This window comes from Thunnus maccoyii, chromosome 24 (assembly GCF_910596095.1).
Source record: "Thunnus maccoyii chromosome 24, fThuMac1.1, whole genome shotgun sequence".
NCBI classification, from domain to species: domain Eukaryota; kingdom Metazoa; phylum Chordata; class Actinopteri; order Scombriformes; family Scombridae; genus Thunnus; species Thunnus maccoyii.
This window is the reverse complement of record NC_056556.1, coordinates 9,932,835-9,949,320: the sequence shown is the minus strand read 5'-3', so window position 1 is coordinate 9,949,320 and position 16,486 is coordinate 9,932,835. Positions and strand designations below refer to the sequence as shown.

The following is a 16,486-nucleotide window of genomic DNA, read 5'->3' as shown; positions in this document are numbered from 1 at the left end:
GTGAAAAGGTGCACCTTCCCTCCTTCAACATGTTTGCTTTAACAGCTGCTAAAAGTATTAAAATAATATAGTTCATGCCTAACCCTTATTTAGCTAATCCTATATTGATTGTAATAATAATTTTTGCTTTGTGCTATCATCAGGCCCCAGACAGTAGTTTAAAAGTTGCACCACAAATCTAATCATGTCCAGACATAAATAGGAGGCTAAGAGAGATTAGACTTGAACACACTGAGTCACTCACCTGCCAAATGTGCTGATGCATCCTAGAGCTGCGACGTAATTTCTCTCAATAATAAGCTACTGTGATTGTAATGACAGCCTTCTCCTTCAATATTTTTAATTGCGCTAAAAAATAATAAAAAATAAAAAAATCTAACATTTTGTGACAACTTTCCACACTCTCGGACTGGTCTGTTGTTGATTAAAAGTGTCTAGTACGAGGTGTAGTGGGTGCTTTACCCACTTTTCAAAAGGTCACGAATACTCATTGAGCCCAAAGCTTGGTTATAGTGTTAAGAATTTAATCGTGACTTCAGTTGAAGTCATGAGAAAAAAAAAAAAGGGGTTAATTGTCACAGCTGTTAATGGGTCACTTTTGTTTGAATGAGGCAGGTTTCACTATTTGCCTCTAGGTGGATAAAACAGTTGGTGGAAAAGTGTGATTAATTTTTTTTTTTAATATGTAACACTTCAAGCTGTTTGTTTGACAATAAAGCTTTGACAATGGCTTACAAATACACTGTCCTGCTTGTTTTTGATTTCCACTTCACTAGTGTGTGTGTGTATATAGAATAGAAATACATAAAATGTGCAGTTTAACTCATTTGGGTGGCTGCTGAAGCCCTGATTTAACACACAGTAATGAATTTGAGCTGGAGGGGTCATTACTGAACTGGGTTAATAGCAGTTTGACAAAAAAAAATCCAACGTGGTTGGAAGCTCTGGAAAATTACCAGCAAGTTGTTCTTGTACCTAAAAGTTAAAGACCCCGTCCATGTTTTAAGACATAAAAATCCTCTGAATATTAAAAAATACACACGAAAAAATCCATTCTCAGAGTTGGAGGCCTCATCTTCTACATCATACTTGTGTAAATTGCATACTAGACCACAATTGGCTACTAAACTAAACTACTTGTGATGTCACAAACCATGCTCAGCCGTGCACACCTTTAACTCAGATTTAAGGTGAGCACAGGAACTTTCCACTTTCAGCAGACAAATGTGAAAACAACCTGTTAAACTTTGTACAGACATCATCCTGCACAGTGAAGCTCAAACACCCAACTGAAGTAAATATCAACAAAACATATATTTGAGTGGAGGGAGGACTTCGAACTTGTATTTTTACTTGATGAATTGTAATGGTGCACGAAGATGTTTAGTTTGTCACTGCAGAGAAGCTGATATTAACTCGTGAGGTGGTCAAATGCTGGGGTGAGCTGCAAAACACCCCACTTAAGGTTAGTCTTTTACTTAACATCACATACTTGCAAATTTACATCCTTGAACTGAGAACTTCTGTTTGGTAAAAAGCTAGAAAGATTATATATTTGCATAAATGTATCTTAAAGCTAATATTATATACTCTTGTAGCTTAATCTGTTAATTAATGCACACTGTAGGTCTTGGATCTACTGTGACGTGAAGAGAGTGATTCATAATATGACACCGCCACCAGGGGGAACCCAGTCTACATAAATGTGCCACAGACAAAAGTAATGAGAATTAATGTGCTGTTGAATTTGCAAGAGTCGTTTTCAGCTTGAATACAGTTCAACTAATGATACTTTGATGTAAAACAGCTGCAGTGATGTTGAACTGAAGTGTATATAAACCATGTGGACATATTGCAGTGATAAAATAACAGATGGAGTGTAGCATTCTGCGCCACATGGCCTACAATCAAACACAGACGCAAAATAAAACCATATATTTACAGTTATTTGCTCTGGGAACTACTATAAGGTGGCTTTTGAGGGGTTTTCAGTGTTTGGTTTCAGTATGAGAGGATGGAGTGTTTGTGCTTCTCCAGCAGGGGGATACGGAGGCTGGGAACTGGTGGTGGTGATGTCAGATGTCATTAGCATATTTCTGACTATATCTAATGCTTGCGCAAAGACGCACCACTACTGCTGCAACGCACTGACCAGAGAACTTCCACTCATCAGACCACACCTCGGTAAGCTCTATTCAGATAATATAAGTCATTCTTTATGCTTTATTGTCTGCAGCTTTAAGAGGAAAAAACTGTAATAGAAATGTGAGAAATGTGATCAAGGCGCAGAGGAGGGATGTTGTGCCAAATACATGAGCAAGGACAAAAAGATTAGATAATAGGTTTCTTTAATGAGTGTTATTTTATTGTAATAACCGAGAGGAGGGTGAGATATGACAGTAGGGCATGCATGGCTGGCATGTCTTTTGTCTTAGGCGCACACATGTATGCATATCAGCCCGTTTCCTTTGTTGTCGTTTGTGGTCGAGTATGCGCCTGGTTCCGTTATTAAAATGATGGCTTAAGGCGTCCTCGGCGCTTTATGTGTGTGTATGAGCACGCAGGGTGGGTTTGTATGAGTGCACTTTTTTTTTTTTTTGGAAAAATTTGGAGTTGAACTCAGATGTTTAAGAGCGAGATGATTGAGCAAAAAAAATGCCAATCTGGGCGGTGGTTCCTTCAGATTGCGCCCCAAGGGGAGAAGTAGGCTACGTGACAAGTGAATTTGCGGATGTTGCACAGCGTCCATGTGGAAAGCCCCTGCGTGGACACACATGAATTGAGATTTTACCTCTAGATTCAATAGATATAATCATTTTTATTATTTAAAGGTTGTTTTTAGAAGAATATCAGCACACACGCAGGCAGTCATTTTCTATTTCTCTCGTTTTTTTTTTTGTTTTTTTTTTAATGCCTTTCTCTCGGTCTGCCCAGCATGGGAACTCCTATTGTTATGTAAATATCTGGTTGGACTGGCTTCATTGTCTGCAGCAGCCTGTCCCTTGTGTGCAACATCCCGGGCAGCGTGTTGGATAACGGGGATGGATGGCAGGCAAATCACGCCGGACAGAGCCGCAGGCGAACAAAAGAAGGCGGACGCGCACATTAGAGAGAAAAGTAGTCTGCGGTTGCGCATGTAGTTAAAAGATTTTTTGGCCACTGAGATTTAGGCAACGCCCTTCGACTGCTAAAAAAAAAGTGCTCTGGTGGTTTTTGTTCCTTTTTTTGTAATAGATATTTTTACAGTAATATTCTCGTAAAAGCGCACAGGTGACGCATAAGCACCTGTAGTTTGCGCATTAATACCTTTTGAGCTCTAACGTGATCAGTGGTGCAATTATAAGAGTGGAACTAGTTATCTGCTGGTTGTCAAACCCTCTCTGATTATTCTCTGTTCCCTCACAGATCAACTGCAATAATGAGCGACAAGCCCGATATCTCAGAGGTGACCAGCTTCGACAAGAGCAAGCTGAAGAAGACAGAGACGCAGGAGAAGAATCCCCTGCCTTCAAAAGAAAGTAAGGACTCAAATTCCTGCAGCTGAAAGGAAGTGTGTGTGTGTGTGTGTGTGTGTGTGTGTGTGGGAGGAGGGTGGGGGATTATTACATCATATTTTTCTTCATTTTTATCCAGTTTTTCAGTGGGAATCTAATATCTCCTCTCCTCTTTTTTCCCTCTCCACAGCCATCGAACAGGAGAAGGCTGCGACGTCGTGAAGCCCCTTCCTCACGTCATGCACTGTACACCCCCACCCCCCCCTCCCCCCCACCCACCCGCCCCTGCATTGCCTTGTTTTCAGTCACTTCTTTTAGCTGTATAACTTTGTAACCGAAATTATGAAACGACAACAATAACCAAGCTGCACAGTCCGCGGACGACAGATGATGCCTTCGTCAGGGCAGTCGGCCCCCCTGTCCCCTCAGCAAATACCACCTTAAAGCACCTCGGTGTGAGGCGTTCGTCTTGCTTTTGGGGTGATGAGGAAGATTTGTCTGAGGCGGAGGGAGGGTGGACTGCAGAAGACGGTCCCAGAGGCGCACCTCTCCTCTCAAGCACCACCATAACATCGGCGTGCAAGCAGAGAGGCATAAGGGACGGGGCGTGGCTTGCGTCCCAGGAAGCTCATCATCGTCTCACAACCACCACCGACACCCAACTTCCTGCGTGGCTGCTTTTGCGCCAAAGCTGAGGCGTCAAGCTTTTTCTTGTTTTTTATTGTTTTTTCGTCTTCTAATTTTCGGAAATGCACAACTTTGTTTGTACGCTGGCCAAATTGTAAATGCCCCAAAAATTGATACTGTTGACTGTCACAGTCTTTTTTCTTTTGTATGTACACAAGGATAAAAAAAAAAAAGTGTAACGGATTCCATCTAGATCTGGGAGATACTGAAATGGACCTTTATTAAAGGTTAAATTGTAACGTACTTTGGCCCTTTTGTCAGAGTGATTCGGGATAGCTTTTATGTTGCAATCTGTCTCTGAATTGTCTCAAATGTGGGGAAAAAAAAGAAGAAAAAAAAAATACACCGGCAATTGATTCCATGTGTTTGCTTTCAACCGTAGATCAAAATTCTTTGCAGTTTTGTAAAGTCCCAGCAGTCATGTTAATCTGCCACAAACCATTACCAGAAAAGGAAAACCGTGAAATGTTGTAATAAAAAAGAATTTGTTACTAAGAAGTGTGCTGCGAAGTGTTTCCTCTGGCAATGCCACACACATCCTCAGACATTTATTTATCCACGCTTCACCCAACATCACCGCACCTTTTTATCACACTTTAGAAGCCTCATTTTATCTTCACGTAATATTTGTACAGCTTAATGTTGGTATAGCTAACCCACTTCTCACACTTATCTTACGCTCCTCAACTGCCTAACAATCCTTCAGCATTACTTAAGGGATGAGGCTGTGCACTGTTGAAGGGCTTAAACTTCTCCAGAGCAAGCCGTGCAGGGATTTACCAGCACAGGGGATCAATTTTGTATTTGTGTGTGTGTGCCAGTGAGGGAGGGGAAATGAAAGCAACTTGTTAGACCACCTGTCATGAAGGTCTTCTCCTGAAGAAGTTGTTAACAGCACTGTCAGCACAAAGCTAGTGATTACTGCAGAGAAAGTAGAGCCATGGGAACAAAAACGGTCCTGCAATCCATAAAAATAGATTCTACTTCCTGAAGAACACAGCAGGGGGACTTTGATCATTTCAGGCATTAGCAAACTAAGCTACAAGCTTTTAAGGAACCTTTTAATAGAACGTGCATGCATAACACAGGATGCATTTATCCAGGTTACCCTTTTCTGTAAAGGATTTATAGTAAAAAAGTAGAAGGAATAAAAGTATTGATGCATGTTTAAGTTACATTGCTCAGCTGGTTTGGTGCACTGGGGAGTGGTGGCTTATGGGACAGCCTGCCCTGACCCAGAATACAAGGTGTAGCCTCAGCAGGAGATTTACTCAGCCCTTCATCCTAAATTAGCCACCGCCTACAAAGCCTTAATGTCATTAGCATGACATTGCTGACATTTCCTGTAAATGGCATGCATTGTGTGATCAAAAGTGGGACATGACTCACATTTTTAAGCAAGTCAGGTGTATCATTGTGTTTAACCCTTGGGTGTGTTTCCTGTTGCGGATAAACACCGCCATCACCGAGCAATGAGGAGACATTATCGAAGTTGCACGTCTGTCTCTTACCTAGATGATGGTGTGATTTATCTCAGAGCACGTAATAGTCCACAAATCTTATATGTTAGTGTAAGTGGATTGGTGTTAAGTCAGTTGCTCTTAATAAGGCATTAATCTGCGTTGAGGAGGAGGTTAGTGTGCTAGTGCAGGGAGACTAGGCCAAAGCCTCGCAGCGGCCTTGTTCTCATGGGCTGTCCACGTCCTCTCTCAGATGGGATTAACACCTCCCATCTCCCATTTCTCTCTGCCTTTCCTCCGCATGCTGCATGGCTCCACACAGGCCTGCATCAGAGCCTCCTGAGAAAGTGACAGAGGATTTAAGGTGGAGCAGCAGTTGGGGTGGAGTCACTGTCTGCCGCTTTAGGATGCAGAGGAGAAGAGGGGTGGAGGAGGGGGAGAGGAGGGGGTCAGATGTGTAAGCTCGTCGGGATGCTACGCGTGTTCTGCCTGGTAACCCATGGCAACAGCTGCTGCTGAGTCACTTCTTGGGGTTGGGCGGTCGGATGGCTGTTATCCTCTTGGAGGCTTTTTTCTCCCTGGCAAGCACTCCACACCGTCATCAAACCTGTCCTGTCGGTGTGTTTTGAATACTCCAGAGATTATGAACGCAGCACATTCTGCTCTCTTATCTATCTTTAGATGTGTGTGGCCATCTGTCTCCTGCAGCCTCTTGTCTCCTCACTAAAGGCATGTCTTTTAAACTGGCCTCATTAACCGAGGGATTGATTGATTAACGGCCAGGCGAACCTGTGCCATTGTTGAAGCTCCCTTTGCAGGATTGTGGATCTTTGTGCTCTTGAACTTGGTGCTAGCTGACTACTGTAGGTGTGGCTAGTTTTTGGCTACTAGATGGGTTGAACGTTCATGGTTCCCAGACAATGTATCCTGATGACTTTGGTGGTCCCCTGACTCTTCCTCTAGCACCACCCTGACGGCCATATTTGTGTTTTTGAATGAAATGCCTCAACAACTATTGGATGAATTGCCATGAAATTTGATTCTAAGAAGGTAAACCTGCAAGGTAAACCTCTATGCTAACACCAGCATGTTAGCATAGAGCCAACTGGCAGAGACACACAATACTGAGTCCGCTGTGGACGGCTTCTACCCACCCGGGGGCTACGTGCGGCATTGTTAGTGAAGCGGGATGTCCCCGCCATTGAGCAAATGTTAACACTTCACCATTAAATTTAATGCACTGAGAAATATCCAGCTTGTCTTCAGCCATCACAGCTGCAGAGAGGGAGCAGCTAAACAGGAAAAACATGTTTGTGAGCATCGTGTTTGTGTCATTATTGCAATTTCCTGTCCAAACCATATCTCTCTAGATTGTTTGTGGCCTCATTGTTGTTGCTGGTTATCTCTGCTGATGACAGGCCAGTGGTAAAAAAATAAAAAAAAAAACAGAGAAAGAGACAAGTTAGCTGCACATATGCAGAAGCCCAGCATGTATATATGCCACACTTGTCGCCACTCGTGCAGATTTGATAGTTAGAAGTCATCAGATACAAACGCTCAGCACAGGTGCTTTTTTCATCGACATATGGCAAAGCAATGACAAGCACATGAGGTATGAGCTGCCATGTTATAAGGGTCAGGGGCTGTGTGTGTGTGTGTGTGTGTGTGTGTGTGTGTGTGTGTGTGAGCTCAGAGGATGTGACTTCAGAGTGTAATCTTATACAGCTATCAAAGTGCTCGGGGACTCCCGCATCGTCATATGGATGAAACTAAAGCTGCCTGGATTTCTTAAACTAAGCTGTGGAATTGTTATTGTTAGATGCGGTTAGTGGTTTTTAGTTTATTTTGTGGTGACGCTCATAAAAGGATAGCAGTAGTTAAATAAAGGCAGACCTTGATTATTTTTTTAGGTGCTAGTAACGCATAAATAGCCGTCTATGCAAATCAATAAAGGTAGAATGGAGTCCTGAAGAGACAGAATCATGTGATGTCATGTGATATTTTTGCTACATGTGCTGCCTTCATTTTACCTGTTACAAGTGTTAGGGGATTTCCTACTTTGTGATTCTTCCTGCTATATATTTTTATAGAGGGAGGTTTCTGTGTTTCTTGTCTAATGTGAATCTTTGAAACCCTTTCAGATATTTACTGTGATAAAAAAGCCACGCGACCAAACCTGGCATGAAGCATAGCAGAACTAAAACTGAGAAGTATGCTCAGTCTGTGCAGATCTTCACATACTAACTACATGCATTATAGCACAGGCCTCAAAATGTTTCAACAGTGCTTCCTTTTTGCGCAATGTGTTTGTAGATAAGTGCTGTTCTGCATCCAGACCTTGATCAGGGAAGCAGGAACTAACTTTTTATAGCACAATTCTGAACAAAGACACAAAGCGCTGCAAAACACACAAACACACACACACACACTAGCCAACACTTAGGACAGAGTAGACATGCACTGCTGGTTACAGGAAGCACCAAAAAAAAAGCTCGAAACCCCCCACACCACCTGATATATCAATGCTAGCTCTCTGTCTCTCTCTCATTGCATAAATGGAAATTACAACAGATCCGGTGGATTTGTAAATGTCCGTTAAATAGTTCTATTACAGCCAATTACACCATCAAACTGATGCATAAAACACACAGCCGGCTGGTTAAGAGTCAATGGGAAAGAGAGCGGGCGTGGTCCGACATTATAGACAGCAGCAGCATTTTTCAGCAGCAGCAGGCTGAGCTGAGGGTCTATAGCTTGGGTTGATTATCCCAGACATGCCCTATTACTCTGGCCCCAGGTGGGGCCCCGATCAATGGCATCTAAATGGTGTTGACATTCCCCATCGTTTGTAAATGCATTAGCCAAAGCATTGCACAGAATCAATGCAGCTGCACAGACAGCAGAGCTACAGCTCAGCACATCACAGTGTGTCAGATCGAGTCATTGTGACTTGATGAGGTGGTCCTGAAAATATCCACTCTGAGGTGTGAACAAAGGAGTGTGTTTGTGTGTGTGTGTGTGTGTGTGACTCGCACTTCTGCAACAATGCTCACATGTAGCGTGCATGTGTGCATGAAGGGAACGCATGATCCAGTTAAGAGATGCGCCTCACTTTTCATCTGAGTCACCTTGGTGTAAACACAGAGCAGCTCTCAGTGGCTGCTCTCCTGAGGGCTTATACAGAGCGACAGCTTTGACATTTCCTCTGAGCAGAGAGGCTGTGGCCGCCGTGCTGCAGACGAGACGCTCCCCCCCACCCACCCACCTTCTCCCCTCCCTCCCACCCCCTGCTCGCCGCAGGCACAGATCTGGGCCACTCTCTGCATCTCTTCTTCCTCCTCACAAGAGATGGTGTTGTTGCTGCAGACACCTGACACTTTTGGTTTCTCTTTTACAAAACACCATAAAGAGAAATTCTCTGCAGGTACATTAATGATTTTTCTTCCGGCCTGTACAGTGTCTGTACAGTACCACAACCCTTTGACTGCTATATTTGTACCACTTTCCATGTTGCTGTTTGATTTTTCATGGAGTGGAAGATGTCCAGTCCATCCACAAATACATTAAGGATGTTGCATATTTTTTTTAATTTGAAAAATGCAAGGAAATCTAAAATATAATCAGTGAACACCTTCCAACCAGACTCATTTCCTGATCCTCAAGTAAATGTTTTTTAGTTTTACTGTAAGTTGTGCAGCATCTCTAAAAATGCAAACTTCTCCTTTTCACATCTCTTGAATTAAAAGTCACACGCTTCTTTGGATGAACTAAAAGGACTTAAATATTCTCATCCAAACCAGAATAAACAGGAAATGACTCTTGCAAATATTGCACATTTCAGAACAGAATGAAGCAAGGACTGTTTATGAGCACCATCACTGGATCATATAATCAATTAATTCTTACTTGGGCTAGACCATTTTGATGTAAAAGGTCTGCGAAACACAGAATAAACCTGGAACTGTAATCGGTGAAACCAGACCGCCTTTTAAGAATCTTTTTCAGTATGATCCAAGTCAAAACTCAGCAGATCAACCTGGTAAGATTGTAGCGCCATGAGACTCTCCAAGGCCAGGTTGCTCTCCGGAAGAATGTTGATCATGAGCGTTAATTACCCTGCCAGTCCCAGGAGAGCGCTGCTTAATTACTGCCCCCTTGTTAATAACAAGCTTAGTCATGTCATGTCCTTATTTGAGTTTGATTAATCAGCATGAGACCAATATGCAGCAGCACAGAGCAGAGGGTCAGGGAAACCTTTAAAAAAGAGATTCAGTCTTTTGTGTTGGTGAGCGTCCACCCAACTTAAGTGTCCACTCCTTAAAAGCTCTTAGTGTTTTGTAATTTAACCTCTGACCTCTTTGGGGGAGGAGAGCAAGAGGATTTTCTTACAGGTAATCAATAACACAACATATTAGCATTATTAATATGATGGTGGACGGGCTGATGGATTCTCTGCAGTTCTCTCCCTGCCTTGTCCCTTGTTACCAGCTCTGTTTTTTATGGGTAGAATATGTAGGTGAAGGTCTTGATTTATTAGTTGATCTATGGTAATGAGGAAGGACACCACTGATAGAAGCGGTCAACATTAGTTTCCTTTGCAGGGTGTTTCACTTTTGAGGCTGAAGGATGCACAAACATGCACAGGTATCATTCGGGGACGTCCATCTGGCTGCTTCTTTTATACTTCTGTTGTCTCTCGGTTCAAAATAGGTTGCTGATTTTAGCGATATGTACCTGTTGGCTACCCATGTCTGCGTATACCAGGAGAAATGTTTCTGTGTATTTTCACAGAATTATAATTCCAGTCTTAAGGACAGGGATCCAGTAAATCTTGAATTTTTGTGTTAATTATTTTCTTTTGTATCTGCTTAGTTATTCATTCTTCTTCTATTACACAGAAATTATGGATCCCCAGCTGAAATCACACCTTGGATGCTGAAGTTACCACCTCTAGGTGAGCAGGACACCCAAGGTGGTTGTCTTGACTATTAAACTGAAGCTAACATGATGACCTGAATGCCTTTGTGCAGTTTTTAGGTTTTATATGTAGCTTAATTTTTTGGGTGGCCTGCTACCTTTATGCTTAGATCCAGCTAAGAAAACTAACAGATGGATGGATAAAATTCCACATAAGTTTCAACTAATGCGCCTCAGCTTACAGAACCGGTGGATCACACTCATTTATTACTTTTTTCACAGTATTCTTGCCTCTGCAGCTCTACACACCCAGGTGAAAAGCCCAAGGCCATCCTTTTAGCTCACAGTGTTTGTGTTGCAACAAACGTTGATTGATGATTCCGTTTTTGGAGAGGCGCCCAAAACTTCACGCTGTCCTGACTCGAGTTGTGGGCGACTGCATGTGCCCTTACTGTATTTGCCTCATGCTGCTGCTTTCAAACCAGGAATGAAAGGTTTCTCTCAGTGGAGGTGCAAATTAGTCAGTTTGTGTCTGTATTATCAAGGTGGAGTCATACTGATAATTTAATCTGTCTCTCCTTGTCTGTGTCTGACACTACCTCCTTGAGTATTCAAAAAAAATATCTAATTATGATTATTCTGATTGATATTGCAATTACGATATGATAATCCTTACATCATTACAGTCATTATTACAAACATGAGTAACAGAGAAACACATTAAATGTGCTTTTTTTTGTCTATCAGTTCATTATCTTTGTTTTGAGGCCTCAGGGTTAATAGCATGCTCATACTGCGCCGCTCAAGAAAGACTGCCTCATCTCATTTTCCTCTTGAGGGTGTCCATCAAAGCCTCTTCATGCTGTTACATCATATGGAGTATGTGGCATGAGACTCGCGGAGTTGCTCAAACAATATTGCTCAAAGGCCTCATTACGCAACACCTCGCTGGGGTCTGAAATGCACTACAATACTATCACCATAGGCTTTAATGAGTCATGTACACGCACGTAGACGGATAGAGCTCGAGGGACTTTAACCCAGTCGTATATTAAATATGTTTTAACGGAGCGATTTGACACACACATGCCGACACCCACAGCTGTGATTGAATCTCAGACGCCACACCCGTAATCCACTTAACCTCAAAGTTGTTTGACATGGTGTTTATTTTTTATTTCCCGTCGGTGAGGTCAGTCCAGTGGCGATAACGCCTGCTGGCATGGTGGTGAGTCATGCTGGGCCAAGGTCAGCTTGGAAATGTGTCAACAACAGCAAAGCAGCACACTTACAGTGGAAAGTAAGACAACAAGGAAGCTGGACTCCTGCCATCGTACAAGGAGCATTAGACCTAATTGTGTCAACATATCCATAAAGGTGGTTATTTATTATTACAGTTTATGACAGTTAACAGGAAAATCAGCTGTTCAGTTTGTTGTTATGGGACTAAACTCCAAAAATAAATTGTGTGTCACATAGATTATGCTGATAGTGTGAAATAAACACATAGATAATGGTGAGTAATGTGTTCTAACCCACAAAGCAGCAGCTGTTGTGGTAATCTGTGGAATAACCACTTCCACTTTTAGCCTTTTTTTGTAGTTTTTGTAACTGATAAAGAAATAGTTGAACATTTTGAAAAATATGCTTCTTGGTTTTCTTTCCTAGAGTGAGATGAGAAGATTGATGTCACTCTCAGAGAGAGAGAGTGGTATTGATCTTCACGGCTAACTCTTGGAAAGAAAGTGAATTATAGTATTTTCTTTTAAAAGCTTGCCATTTCATGACAAGCTGTGGTTTTATTCACCTAGAAATCTCTGTTCTGTGATAAGAATAGCTCTTTATCTACTGAAAGCAGTCATGGTTGCAGATGTTTGGGTTCAGAGATGGACTGAAATGCAGCATAACTGAGCTGAATACATTAAAGCCACCCTGCTATGTATGTATGAAATGGGATGGCGAGGCCGTTCGGTCCGCTGTGTTGAAAATTGAATAGAAGAGGCAGATTATTACACACACACACACTGTACACACACCTGCATTCACGCCCACAGACCCCAAACACACTCTCATGAATGCCAAAAGATTTTAAAGAGCAAGAATTGGCGGTTTTTCCTCTCGTTAGCAGAAAGTTTTCCCTCATTCTGTGATTTATTGAAGCTTTTACATCTGAGAAACAGGACGATGGGGGCGTGTGCAGTGAAATATAATGATGTCATTGATCTCATGGCTCATATTCTCTCGGCTAACGTCTGAAAGTTGTTAATTCATGAATACATTTGCTTGTTTTAAGCAGCTTTGACCTACACTGGAAGCTGATTCTGCATAATGTCATTATTATAACACACCCGTTTATAGGCCTGGGCACAGTTGCTGGCACAGCACACACACACACACACTTATTTCCTCATTATCACAATGTAAACCAATCCTACAGTAGCAAGTATCCTCTTACAGCTTTGAAAGTTGAAAAGCTTGAAAAGAAGAAGAGGAGGGGGGGGAAACTAAAAGGCATTCCTTTAAATGTATCAGTTTTACTTGTTTTCTTGTTAAACAATAGCAGAGCTGAAATTCTTGGCTCGCGTTTTGTTGAGCTGGAGGTCAGCTGCAGCCTTCGCTGTCAACCATCCAGCGCAGTCAAGGACGTCAACACAGACGTGCAACAACACAAAACTTTTAATTTACCATTCTCCAGGCATGCGAGGAATTCCGCACCACATGTTGTTTTGTCTCGAGGAAGTCAATACTCTCGTTGAGAATACTCATTTTGGCAAAACACAAATGTTATCGCAAAGAATAGGATGTTGAATATAACCGATTATCACCTCTCAATGACTGAAAACACCATTAAACTTGCTTTTGTTGAAACTTCAAAGACTATAAGGAAGTAGTTTATATGCCACGAGGCATTTGTGAGGAAAGTTTGATCATAATAGAGAAGTTTTGTGAAGGCGTAGATGTGTTTTGACTAAGAGATCATCCTTCAGCGAGAGTGCTTGTGTTCAGGAATGTTTGTTTGTCAGGAATCCTTGAGAAAGTTGTTGAATCTCTTCAGTCTCCTGGATTGGTGCCTGACCTTTGACCTCACTGGTTGGCAGTGAGTGAATCCAATATCCCAGCAGGGATCAACTGACTATAGGATTTATTATCACCGCAGTATTTCACAAAATTGATTTGGAGTCGATTTCCTTGGCCTCAGCAACCAAACCCACGATAATCTGGATAGATGATTTGTCAGATGTGGTCTCGGTCCAGTTTGATGTTGCCAGAGGTCAGGAGTCAAACCCAAACACGCTATGTTGTCTTCTTTTTCTTCTTTTCAGGATCCTCTGAGGTTTTTACCCCACGTAGAGGAATGAGCCCTGATCACAGCCAAGATCTGCTCAGCTTCCTCAGCCTCCTGAATGTCCCAGCATGCCTTTCCAGTCCTGTTTTTTTTATTTTTTATTTTTTATGAATAAGGCCTTTTGTGTCACTCTCTGTCCAAAAAGGGACGCCTGGCTGGACTTTAATTCATCTCACACTGCATCAGTCACTTCTGCATTTGCTGCTTTTAGTAGCGACGTTGCAGAATTAGTGTGCGTTGTATTTTAAAAAAGCAAAAGAGGTGCAAATCAATTTTAAAAATGTCACAGGATGTCAGAGCTCTAAAATAAATGTAGCTTCTGGTTAAAGGATGATTTTTTTTAGAGCTGATAAGAAGGAGGAAGTTGTACTTCAACATGATTCATGGTGTCAAAGGTTTCGCTCATGTATTTATTTGGGGCACCTGATACTGTAATGACTGTCACATGTCAAAATGATGTCAAACAAATGCCATGTGAAAGTTATGATAGAGCATATAGAGAAAAAAAATGTAAGCTTGTGAATCACTTCATTACATTTTTACCAAAAATAGCAGTCAAATGATACAAGCAGCAACTGTCATGCTGTCCCCATCATGTGTGGCTCGAGTCAGAGTGGTCTATATGCTGTCTCCATGGCAACAGACATGTGGGCTTGCTGCGGATGTGTAGCCTGTCGCAGTTTGGCACTCGCCACTAAACAATAAATGTATCTTACCTAATGTGTTCACTCAAGGAGCGTTAATGCTTCCTCATTAGGCCTGCGGTGTGTGTTGCTCAAAGTGAACTCTGCGTATCGAAGGGGGAAACTAATGTGGAAACTCGTTCTTCAGCAGAAACAAGATGCTGTCTGCTCATTTTGTATGCAAAATGCACAGCCTGCTGTGTTTGTAAAGTCTACACTGCAGTTTAATTTCACCCATTAACACTGGGAATGTGTTCTGTTTTTTTAGGTCGGCTATTTATTGATTTATCAGATCACTAATAAGGATGACTTCACTGTCACAAGCTGCAATCTCCGATGTTTTATTGTGCTTGTAAAACTTGACTAGAGAGTGACTCACTGATTGTGTGTGAGTGTTCTGGGTCATCACTCAAACAGTAAAGATAACAAGACCTGATTTATTTACAGTGTACATAGTATTAATCTCAGTTCTGAAAGTACAGTCGGTGATTATTGTTGGCTGTTTTTGGTGTTGTGGATACATGCAAGTATTTGCTAAAGTAGAGAAAAAGTCTTGCGTTTCTATTAATAGAATAGTTTGGGGTAAATAAACCAGCTTTCAAGGCCTCTGCAGGTTCTGTCCTCCAAAACAAAACCTGCTGGACTAATTTTTGCTGTTGTTGCTGCACAAGGAAGTCAAGGAGCTGATTGCTCTTCCTGTTTTTTTGGGTGCGAGGCTTTGGCTCAGCTGCCCTCCTTTCTGCCAAGTTTCCTCCACCTGAGTGTCAAAGGTGAAACTGCGTTGTTCTGAGCAGGATTAATGAATTATGGAGGTTTTGTGGGCAGAGCTTTTGTTTATAGTGATAGATAGTTCCTATGAAAACAAGCCAAAGGGACAAAATGCGAAGAGGTTATACACCACTGACGAAAAGGAACCAATGAGAAATGAGGATCTGTGTGGCTGCGCGCAGACACTGATATTTGAAGCACACATGCTGATGCTGCTCTGCTTGTGCTGCAAATCAGCAAACAGGACAACCCGCAAGCTGTTGTAATTCCCTCGATTGCTCACTTTTAAAGATTTTAGCCGTTGCTGGGTGAATAGAATCCCAGATGCCCGAGTGCCTCACCGTCTTTGCAGGGGGAAACAGCCGGTCTCTGTGTCTTTTTTGTCCGTTGAGGCCCCCCTCCTTACATAAAGGCTTAGGTCAGACGTGTGCCTACATTCCCTCGCCCCCCCCACCTCCACCGTCAGCTGGACTCCTGCCCAGTTGAGCACCAACTCACCCTCTTTGTGTCCAGTTTTGGCACATGACCCACCCTGGCAACTGGCATTGTGGGCCGAGCTCCAAACGCCACCCACGCCCCTATTGTTCCCTGTGCCCTGTTTTGCCCCCCAAAAAACTCCCTGTGCCCCAGCGTAGGCACGGCGCCAAGACGGGCACAATAATAAATGGCGTCAGTGCTCATGTGTTTAGGAGTGCGCAGAAGCCGCTTCATTGCAGAGCTTCGGCGGGCATGCTTTGGCACAGTGTTGTTGTCGTCTGGATTGTCTCAGCGTGGCAGGATTAAGACAAATTTTCCTTTGAAATCTGCATAATAACATGACAACATGAGAGATCCACATTCATTTACTGTACCACGTCTTCATGATCTTTCTTTTTGTGCTAAAACATGACATCTGTGCTGTATATCATCCACACAAATGACATGTTTTTAAGAGTGGAGATCTGCAGTTGCTGTCGGTGAGCAACCAGGTGTGCAGGATTTTGTTCGAACAAGCCCTTTAGCATATTTTCACACCAACTGTTTGACACTTCAACTCATAAAGTAAGACACCACATAACCGAAACCACTTGAGTCAAAAAGAAGAAGCAACAAAAATCCCTGATATCATCACTGTTTATCACAAACAACAAG

At 42.4% G+C, this 16,486-nt stretch overlaps 2 protein-coding genes across 2 annotated transcripts in view; both read left to right on the top strand.

The window, feature by feature from the left end:
• The window catches only part of LOC121891932 (nectin-2-like), a 933,424-nt gene that overhangs the window by 742,153 nt on the left and 174,785 nt on the right, over nt 1-16,486 (top strand). The gene's annotated exons all lie outside the window — the stretch shown is intronic.
• On the top strand, nt 2,078-4,679 carry LOC121891977 (thymosin beta-12). The gene is made up of 3 exons (XM_042404709.1): nt 2,078-2,184; nt 3,406-3,518; nt 3,685-4,679. Exons 2-3 carry the CDS (start codon nt 3,419-3,421, stop codon nt 3,714-3,716), a joined length of 132 nt encoding a protein of 43 aa, XP_042260643.1. The 5' UTR covers nt 2,078-2,184; nt 3,406-3,418; the 3' UTR covers nt 3,717-4,679.

What these genes read in the sequence shown, in the direction of transcription:
- LOC121891977 (XM_042404709.1), top strand. Translation starts at nt 3,419, where the DNA reads ATGAGCGACAAGCCCGATATCTCAGAGGTGACCAGCTTCGACAAGAGC. An exon ending in TCCCCTGCCTTCAAAAGAAA is followed by an intron (nt 3,519 to 3,684) that starts GTAAGGACTCAA and finishes CCCTCTCCACAG; the next exon opens with CCATCGAACAGGAGAAGGCT.